The sequence below is a fragment of the Akebia trifoliata genome, chromosome 16 (genome assembly GCF_017979445.1).
Source record: "Akebia trifoliata isolate Shusen 1 chromosome 16, ASM1797944v1, whole genome shotgun sequence".
Classification (NCBI taxonomy): Eukaryota; Viridiplantae; Streptophyta; class Magnoliopsida; order Ranunculales; family Lardizabalaceae; genus Akebia; species Akebia trifoliata.
The window spans coordinates 10,750,141-10,760,303 of NC_141390.1; the positions used below are offsets into that span (position 1 = coordinate 10,750,141).

The following is a 10,163-nucleotide window of genomic DNA, read 5'->3' on the forward strand; positions in this document are numbered from 1 at the left end:
TGACTTTCTAGAAAAAACGATTGTTGTAAGCAGTCGTTTTTAAGCGACATATTCCATCAGTCGCTATATCAGGACCGTGGTTTTCGTGATATCGTTTGGGACGCATCATGATTCAAATTTGGTGCTTAACACCCACATTCAACTCCTCGCAGTCTATGTCCCTCTCTCTCTCTCTCTTTCTGTTTCTCTGAGACGCAATAATCCTCTCTCGCATTCAAGTCTCTTGGATGCACAAAATCTCAGACGCACCAACTCTCAATTTGTCCCTCTTTCTCTAAGACACAATCCTCTCTAGGGTTTCGATCTCTCTCAAATTCTCTCTCAAACACGATCAGATTTCAACTTTCTAAGGTTTTGATCTCTCTCACAGACAATCAGATTTCAACTCTATAGGGTTTCGATCTCTTTCAGATTGGAAGCTGAGTTTCTGTTAGGGTTTTCCTCACTCGTTAAGGTATGATTCCTACTCAATATTTTCCTCATTTGTTAATTCCATTTGGTTGCATTTTTACCATTTTCTTTCAGTGTTGATTGGTTTGAAGAAATAGAACCACTTGAGTCTCTTGGTTTGTAGAAAGAGATTGTAGCTCCAGGCCTCTTTGATTTTTGATTTCAGGCAAGTCATCCGTTATTTGTTTATTTGATTTTGCATAGTTTTTTGTTGATTTCTGAGAGATGGGGTTTTCTGCAAGTTTATTAAAGAAAAAGGATAACTAGGGTTTGATATTAGAATTAGAGAACAAGTTTAGTAGATAATTTGTTATCCTTAACGATCCAATCTGTTTTGCACGAAGAAAAACATATTGAATCACTACAATCTGTAAGTTTGTTTCAAATACTTTAAAACATGAGATAAAGAACTGAAAAGTTCAGGGATTTTTACTTGGATTGCTACAATTAGGCTTTGCATATAAGAGTTGTGTCTACTAGAGAAATTTTAACGGTCCATCTATTTATCAATAAGTTCTTTAATTCTTATTTATAGATTTATACTAATATTGTTGTACTTAAAGATTCATTAGTAGAGGATTTTAGATGGTTTTGAATCCATTTTCTTCTCTTCCTATAATGCTTTTCCTATAAGGAACTATCATCCTTAAATTAGGATGAATTTCTCATTTCAAATATAACTTCTTGTGCCCTTTGGCCACTAATTAAGATGTTTAAATTCATCATGTTGTCTCTCACTCTCTTGTTTTGCCATAGATTCAGTAGTCATGGAAGTAACATAACTCGACTTCATAACCATAGATACTAAGACGTTATCAGTTTCAGTGGTGAACCTCAATAATTAACTGGACATCATCTTCTTAGTCATGGAACTGTTCTGTAATAGATTGCCATTGTTGGTAGAGTTTGAAACCTACTGATAATGGATTTACATTCCATGTTTTGGGTAATTCTCTTCATGCTGCTACTGATGTATACATATATAAACAACCAGTATAAGGCTCCTTCGCATGTATTTATGTATGGTCTTCTTAAAAATCTTATCTGCGATTATAGATAACTCTTTTTGTTTATGGTCTGATCATCTTGCTTTTATTTACCTTATATAGGCTAGATGTTTATTGTTGGCATTGCTTATATAGGCCAGATTATAATAACTATGTTTAGTGTTGTCCTGATAAGTCTAGTTCTTTGAACAGAAAAACACAGTTGAAAATTATATTTCTTCTCTAAGGTGAGTGAGATTGACACAAATGTAATGTTCTATTTTGATTCTTGGGGAATTTTCCATCCTTGGTTGTATCTGAGTATTTTAACATTTATGTTGATATATCATTCTTCCTATCGTGGGTATAGATTGGGAGGGTGGGTAAATAACTCTTACTCTGCTCTAGGAATGTATGGCATGCATCTTTTCTACAAATGTTGCATCATTACGAATTTATCTTTTATTTCTTTAGATCTATATTATGTGGACACTTCAAGATGAATATTATATTAGACACTCTATTTTTTTACATTAAATTCCATGTTCATGAAGTACCCTAGAGTTGTCTTTGCCTAGAGCCTCAGATCCACCCTTAACCTGAACTCTTTGCCTTTCATGTTCATGAATGCCATGTAAGCCTGTGAGTGTGGTGAAGGGGCAGCAGAAGTGGATGCTATTGTTGTGTTATTGTTGCATAGTTTGGAAATTAATGGAATGCTTTAAACCTTAGAAATAACAAATCGGAAATAGTCTAGTGGTGCCTTTGTAATTTTATTGGTTTTGATAAATAAGATCCTAATAATTAGCAAATTTTATTGGAAGGCATGATTTTGATATCTAGAATCATTTACTCTTTATTTTTTCCACTACAATTCACTTTAATTCTCTTTCTTAAGCCTCTTGCTTTTCTTCTTGGCTGTTAAGTTGTTCCAAGATAAATGAGACACTGGTAGCCCCCAAAAGCATGACATACATGGAAAGACATTTTAAGTGACATGATATTGCTACGGGCTTGATGTTCCTAATCATGTGGTTTTTTAATTATTACAGTTAACGATACTTGTGGACGCTTACTATTTCCTGGTATTAGTCCAAACAAAGAAGAGATCTTATAAGGAACTTTAACTTTTACCATTTTCTTAATTTTGAAATCTGTACACTTTTGACGAACCTACTGGCATGGTTTCCATACCCATAAACATTTCGTTTGGATTTTTTATACAGTCTAGGTATTATGATTATATTTCCTTCAAACACATCTTCTTTCTGTCTGTTCATTTATGGATTTACTTCAATGATAGGGAAGAAGAGTAAGCAGGGTTGCTGCGTTTTGTGTTAGAGTTGGCTTGAATTGGCTCAGTTGTTAAACTAAAGAATCGCCTTGTGCTTTAAGGCACGCTTTAAGGTAAGGTGGCATGATTTGCTTTTTTAATTTTTATTTATTTATTCATTTGTCCTTAATCCTTTGTATGCTTTATTCACTTCAGGAGGAAGATAATCTAAAGTTTAACAGGAGTGTTGGTGTAAGTACCTTAATTTTCTTCATGATTAGTTTATGTAAATACCTTACCTAGAAAGCCCTTGATTATTACATATTTAAAATTGGAATTATAATGTTTTTGACACAAACAACTTTGTTAGAAAAAGCATTTGGATGTTAAAAAATATATTATTTGTTTGCAAATTCAAATGTTATATATCACAGTCAAATTGCAACTGCAGTTGGGCCATGTTTGATATTGGTAAGGTTATTTTCTTTTGTTTTCGTTTGAATTTATCATCGTTGGTTCCATGAAACTTATATTTCATATGTACATCAATAAAAAATAGGTCATAAAGACGATTCGGTGATAGAGCTTGCAAATGAGGTGAGGTAAGTACTTGTACTTAGTCTTATTGTTGTCTAAGCTATCAGATTCCTAACCCTTTGAAGAAGCAAATCGCATCTTGAGATTTGTTATGTGAAAATCTCAATTTTGTTAGTGTTTTGTGAGAGTTGTAGTCGTTATTTTCTATTTGCTTCACTAATTTAGAGATTCAAAGCAGTTTAATTGAAACTTTTGCATTTTGAGTTATTTTTGGGATCTGACCCTTCAGAGATATTAGCTTTAAAGTTTTGCATTTAAGGAAATTCATGTGTACTCTCATATTTTCAACCTTTCCAAATTAGGCCATATCATCAAAGATGTGTTTTTAGTGGCATTTCTCATCTATAAACACTTAATTTAGTTCTTTCAGTTTATTCTCATACAGTTCTAGTTCAGTCTTCATTTTTGTTTTTTATGGCTACTTCTTGTTTCTAGATGTTCTTATACCAGAAGTAATGTTCTCATACCGTATTCTATATTTGGTGTTTGATAGTTCTGGCTATAATGCTTCCTTCCTGACTTGCTTGTCGATTGTTCTAGATGTTACAAGTGATATGAAAACATTGGAAGTCGATGGAGGATCATGTTGTTGTTCATATTCCTTCTATGGTTTTTTATTTTCTCATTTTATCAAGTACCACTTTTTCTAGTTATCTTAATATTTTTCTTCATGTTTTCAGGACAAAGATGTTTTCTTTATCGACTATGATGAATCCCATTTGAAGCTCTCTGAATTGGGGTGAGTGAATATTGCTGCACTTTTGTTTCACAATCATTTCTTCTTTTTATTTTGATCAACCTCTAATGATAAGTAGCCAATGAGATGTTCTTCCATGATCTCAGATTTTCATATTTAAAATCAAGTAATAATTGTATTATTTGTTTGCATTGCTCTGAGAAATAAGATCTTTTTACATTATATGTGATGGTATACGTATGGATAAGAGCTGTCAACTCATGATTTTAACATTAAAAAGGGTCCGATGGGTGAAAGTCAATTATAACTGTAGTAAAAAATGTTTTAGTGCAAGTAGGGTGTTCAGAAAAGGTTTATTATGGGCAGATCGAATCCAATTTCACTGAGTCAACATCAAACATGATTCAAGGCTCAAAGGACTCATCAAGATGGCAGATCTGGTTCGATTTTCTGTTTCTTTCACCTCCAAATGTTGTTTTTTTTTTTGTTGAAATTTTACTATTTCTTTGTGTTTGAAGTCGATCTGTTAGATCTTGTTAATGTGGTTTGTTGTGTTGTAGACGATCAATCTGGCTACTATTTGTACTCCAACGGATTACAATACGCGTCCTATTGATACGATTTACAGCATTTTCATCGATGCACTTCCTATGGTAAGCTTTCATGATCATCTGCTTTGTGTTTGAAGTCGATCTTTTCTATTCTATGCGTTTTTTTTTTTGTTGTTGAGGGGTGTTTTTGTCATTTTAGTACTCTTTTGTACAAGACCATGGTAACGTTACTTACTCGATGCTTGGATTTGTTGAGCTCTCTTATGTGATCTTCTATTTATTTCTAAGTCACAAAAAATATTGTCGGTTGTTTTTATTATTTCATGCAATTTTCCAAATTGCGAGTTTATTGATGAAGCTTCTTTGACGTGTAGATTAGGCCATATCATCAAAGATGTGTTTTTAGTGGCATTTCTCATCTATAACACTTAATTTAGTTCTTTCAGTTTATTCTCATACAGTTCTAGTTCAGTCTTCATTTTTGTTTTTTATGGCTACTTCTTGTTTCTAGATGTTCTTATACCAGAAGTAATGTTCTCATACCGTATTCTATATTTGGTGTTTGATAGTTCTGGCTATATAATGCTTCCTTCCTGACTTGCTGTGTCGATTGTTCGAGATGTTACAAGTGATATGAAAACATTGGAAGTCGATGGAGGATCATGTTGTTGTTCATATTCCTTCTATGGTTTTTTATTTTCTCATTTTATCAAGTACCACTTTTTTCTAGTTATCTTAATATTTTTCTTCATTTTTCAGGACAAAGATGTTTTCTTTATCGACTATGATGAATCCCATTTGAAGCTCTCTGAATTGGGGTGAGTGAATATTGCTGCACTTTTGTTTCACAATCATTTCTCTTTCTTCTTTTTATTTTGATCAACCTCTAATGATAAGTAGCCGATGAGATGTTCTTCCATGATCTCAGATTTTCATATTTAAAATCAAGTAATAATTGTATTATTTGTTTTGCATTGCTCTGAGAAATAAGATCTTTTTACATTATATGTGATGGTATACGTATGGATAAGAGCTGTCAACTCATGATTTTAACATTAAAAAGGGTCCGTGAAAGTCAATTATAACTGTAGAAAAAATGTTTTAGTGCAAGTAGGGTGTTCAGAAAAGGTTTATTATGGGCGATCGAATCCAATTTCACTGAGTCACATCAAACATGATTCAAGGCTCAAAGGACTAATCAAGATGGCAGATCTGGTTCGATTTTCTGTTTCTTTCACCTCCAAATGTGTTTTTTTTTTTGTTGAAATTTTACTATTTCTTTGTGTTTGAAGTCGATCTGTTAGATCTTGTTAATGTGGTTTGTTGTGTTGTAGACGATCAATCTGGCTACTATTTGTACTCCAACGGATTACAATACGCGTCCTATTGATACGATTTACAGCATTTTCATCGATGCACTTCCTATGGTAAGCTTTCATGATCATCTGCTTTTGTGTTTGAAGTCGATCTTTTCTATTCTATGCGTTTTTTTTGTTGTTGAGGGTGTTTTTGTCAATTTTAGTACTCTTTTGTACAAGACCATGGTAACGTTACTTACTCGATGCTTGGATTTGTTGAGCTCTCTTATGTTGATCTTCTATTTTATTTCTAAGTCACAAAAAATATTGTGGTGTTTTATTATTTTATGCAATTTTCCAAATTGCAGTTTATTGATGAAGCTTCTTTGACGTGTAGAATTCCATATGACAGTATGTTGTACGAGCAAGCAGAATCATACTTTCTTGTTAAGAGTTCATGCTCTTGGCAAATAGGACAGCAGCGGAAGTCATTTCGAGGGCATTCCCTGATTGTGCATTATTGTGTAGGCGACCAAAACCCAATGCATGTAAGCTTAGAGAGTTCGAAGCGTTTTGTCGAAAGCATGGTTTAGAAATAGACACTTCTACGTCAGGCCAGTTTCACCTCTCATTGGGGAAGATTTGGGAAAAACTCAAGAATGATTCTGTCATGTTTGATATCATCCTCTCATATGCTTCAAAGTCAATGCAGTCAGCTACATACTTCTGCATTGGAGATTATAAAGAGAGAAAATGAGTGTGCTTACTATGCATTGGCAGTCCCTCTCTATACACATTTTACTTCACCTCTCCGGAGGTATCCTGATATTGTAGTGCATCGAACATTGGCTGCAGCTATTGAAGCTAAAGATATATATCTGCAGACACAAAGAATGGGCTTAAAGCCAGCAAGGGGGATTCAATTACAAGAAAGATGTTTCATGAGTCTTCATTTTGACAAAGATATTGCTTAAGAATGGTTTTTTTTAGGTCTAAAATCATAATAGCCAGCAAGTTTTGTAATGCAAGATATCTTCCATGTATTTTTTATTTTCTGTTTCATGCATCTGTAATATTAATAATAGTAGTATTAATAATAATAGAAGCAAATGAGGTTTCAATTATTTGAAGGTGAGAAATTAGTTTTTCATCTGGATTTTGGCAGATTTTGGTGGCAGTGGTTTTGTATTTTAGAAAAATAATTTTTTTTTAATGATCTATTTTTTTCAATCTATAAATTCAGAAAAAAAAAAAAAAAAAATTTATATTATAAATCAAGAAAAACGACTGTTAAAGGCAGTACATTTTTTTCGACTGTCAAAGATAGTCGTTTTTTTCCAACTGTCAAGGACAATCGTTTTTTTCCGACTATTTAGGTCTGTTGCAATTAAAAAACAACTCCTTTTGCGATTGTAGGAGCAATTGCTTTAGGTGCATTATGACGTAGTGCCCATTCTTCTAGTGTCAGGTGTCTTGTTTCTCCATACAACACCTCCGGGATCTTCTTGGATTGCAGGCCCTTTTCTGGGATCTTCAATTTTATTTTATTTTGTTTTATTTATAAGCAAGTGAGTTTGTGGTTAATAATTAGTGGGTGAAGGTGGGTTTTGATCCCTGCTTGTGGTATCAACACTCACGAATTTTACCAACTTAGCAGGCTAGCACCTTAATGGGCCTTGAAAATTCACATGCACTTTACACCCCATTTATCTCACTTGGTAAAACAGATTGAAAACATCTCCATCGTAAAGAAATGGATGTTAAAAATGCTTTGTGCTTTTCTACCAACAATCCTCCGCAGTGCCTCAAGAATACTCTTACGTTGATCCTGCATCAATCATGTCAATTTTAAGTGTAGATACTATGTTTCACCACATCAACCTTGTAACCATGTCATATGTGGGTGTCATAGGCATCAAAGTGTAGCATTTTAACAAATTTATGGTGAATATTATTGAAGAAAGGATGGTACATAACCTGCAGCGCTTACCTAGCCAAGTTTGTAAAGGCCCAAGGAGTGTTGATTTCACAACTTAGGTTTAAACCTTGTTGAACTCACCTTCATGTTCAACTCATTTATTTCTCTTTAAACCTTTCTTGTTTTAATGTTATTTCATCAAGCATTACTATCCCATATCTGCTGATTTTTAGGCATTAAGTCGTCCACAAGAATTGAACACGTATGGCTGTATTCTTGAGGCTACTATTCAAACTACAGCAAATGCAGTTATTGATCTTAAGGATAGTTTAGATGAGTGGGACAGCAAAGTAGGTGACGGTGACTGTGGGACAACTGTAAGTTCTCTTCCTAAGTCATAATGTTATGGTTTATGTTTCCTTTGAGGTATTTCATGTGGCATGTGATCTGAATGCAGGAATTTAACAAATGTTTAGAGGTGCAACGGCTATTCTCAAGAACATGAGGAAGTGGTAAGTTTCTGTTTCACTTGAAGGTCAATTGTTTTAGAGCTGTGATATTAATGCACTATAAATATATGAAAAAAACCACATATGAGCAGTATATATTTTTATTGCTTACTATAACAAGGTTCAAACACCTTGAGTTGTTAGGTTCCACATCATCAAAACCTGTGACTTGACATGGTTACTTGCAAGCTACTAAATATTTCCTTCTATTAAATTTGTATGACTGTTAAGGAAAAAACTTCTGTTATTGATAATTAAACTTTCAAGTTTAGACATCCCATTCTACAGTTAACTTCCATATTTTCCTCCTTCTCAGCTATCCTTTGAATGATGCAGTAGAAACCGTAAATAAAATTGGATCGTCTATCCAAAGGGTTATGGGAGGGACAAGTAGGATCATGTATTGTTTTTATCCCCTATCTCTAGTCATATTGCTTCCAAATCCATCACTTGGCAATGCTGCGCTCACTCTTTTTAGTTAGTACTAAATCCCTCCATCCCCCTCTGAACAGATATGATATATTTTTTAAGGCAACTTATGCGTAGTTGAAAGAAAGCACTCTTAACAGTGGTGACATCCAAATAATGTAAAATTACAACGTGAAAAAAGCCAAATTTTGACGGTCCTAGGCCGTCAAATTTCATAAAATTTGACAGACCAAGGGGTTGAATTGGCATCAAATTTTTCATTGTCAATTTTTTTTTTTCGACGGGTCAACATTGTCAAACTAATGAAGGATGGGAGAAATTTGACAGCTCTAAGCCATCAAATCTAGGAACATCAAGAATTTCGACGGCCCTAGACCATCAAAATTCAGTTCTAAAATTCGTGAGCCTTGGCCTGTCAATTTTTTCTATCGAATTTTCCAGTTTTCATGTAGTGGATGATGTTTCTTATGACAATAATTCTCACATGATTTACAAACTCTCCATCTAACTTCTCTCTTGGTTCAGGGTCTAATGCACTTGAAGCCGCCATTGCTGCTGTCAGCAAGTATGATGGAGCAATTGTAGGTTACCGTACATTGTTGGATGCTCTTGTTCCAGCCTTGGCAGTTCTTCAAGAGGTGTCTAGGGATTATTTATGTTACTTTTGGCTGCTGATGTGTTTGAAACTTTGTGCTGATTCTCGTTTCTTCATGAGCAGAGGTTAAATGCGGGGCTGGTCCTTCCGCTATTTTTGTAATTTCTTCTGAAGCAGCAGTGAATGGTGCAGAATTTACCAAATTCATGGAGGCTCAGGTGACATCTAAGTAGGAGATACTAAGGATTTGCAACTAAGTAGGAGATACTAAGAAATAGCTGAAGATGACGGCGATAAACTCATGGTTTGTGACGAAAACAACTCAAGTAAAGCCAATGCCAAAACCATTACTAGCAGGCAAAATGAGAAGCTATATACAGTAGAAGGAATACTTAATACAAAGCTACAGAAAGCAGAAAAGAAGAAAAGGAAGAAAGCCAACAAATCCTCGTTGGCTACTATATAAAGGATTTGTAAAAAAAATGTAAAAAAAAAACTTTTATAGCTGTTATATAAATTGGAAACATAGCATTGATGTTGGGAAGCATAGTAATATGTTAAAAAAAAAAATACGCCATTTAGCATTGTTGACATGTGACCAGTGATTTGGTTTTGTATTTCAGAAAATTAATTTTTTTTAATTTATAAATTTAGAAAATAATTTTTTATATATTATAAATCTAGAAAAAAACGATTGTCTAAAACAGTCGTTTCTCCCGACTGTAAAAGACCGTCGTTTTTTTCGATTGTCAAAGACATTCGCTTTTCCGATCATTTTGATATGTTGTAATTAAAAAATCACTCTTTTAAAAATGACTGCTTTTGTGACGCTAAGAGCAGTCGTTTTTTGCGCATTATGA

At 33.9% G+C, this 10,163-nt stretch overlaps 1 protein-coding gene and 1 long non-coding RNA gene across 32 annotated transcripts; both read left to right on the forward strand.

Annotated features, from left to right (window-relative positions):
* LOC147382552 (uncharacterized) lies at window positions 1–4,929 on the forward strand. 28 transcript variants are annotated; one of them, XR_015173504.1, is made up of 11 exons: window positions 11–454; window positions 526–616; window positions 2,740–2,843; window positions 2,926–2,961; window positions 3,144–3,180; window positions 3,269–3,306; window positions 3,800–3,891; window positions 3,987–4,045; window positions 4,370–4,443; window positions 4,564–4,656; window positions 4,900–4,929. It is a non-coding gene; the product is annotated as an uncharacterized LOC147382552 (long non-coding RNA). The 28 variants fall into 28 exon arrangements; XR_015173508.1 differs by lacking the exon at window positions 3,800–3,891 and having other exon boundaries at window positions 9–454; window positions 3,269–3,311; window positions 4,332–4,443; XR_015173503.1 differs by having other exon boundaries at window positions 10–454; window positions 3,144–3,306.
* Window positions 4,930–5,151: 222 nt separating this feature from the next.
* On the forward strand, window positions 5,152–9,909 carry LOC147382553 (UDP-D-apiose/UDP-D-xylose synthase 2-like). Of its 4 annotated transcripts, XM_086428103.1 has the most exons (8): window positions 5,152–5,218; window positions 5,314–5,371; window positions 5,696–5,769; window positions 5,889–5,981; window positions 8,004–8,147; window positions 8,228–8,282; window positions 9,234–9,346; window positions 9,427–9,909. In XM_086428103.1, exons 1-6 carry the CDS (start codon window positions 5,207–5,209, stop codon window positions 8,273–8,275), a joined length of 429 nt encoding a protein of 142 aa, XP_086284229.1. In that variant the 5' UTR covers window positions 5,152–5,206; the 3' UTR covers window positions 8,276–8,282; window positions 9,234–9,346; window positions 9,427–9,909. The 4 variants fall into 4 exon arrangements, 2 of the variants coding, with proteins under 2 accessions (XP_086284229.1, XP_086284228.1); XM_086428102.1 differs by lacking the exons at window positions 8,004–8,147; window positions 8,228–8,282; window positions 9,234–9,346; window positions 9,427–9,909 and adding an exon at window positions 6,221–6,976 and having other exon boundaries at window positions 5,192–5,218; XR_015173516.1 differs by lacking the exons at window positions 5,696–5,769; window positions 8,004–8,147; window positions 8,228–8,282; window positions 9,234–9,346; window positions 9,427–9,909 and adding an exon at window positions 6,250–6,976 and having other exon boundaries at window positions 5,204–5,218; window positions 5,314–5,372.
* The last annotated feature ends 254 nt before the right edge of the window (window positions 9,910–10,163 follow it).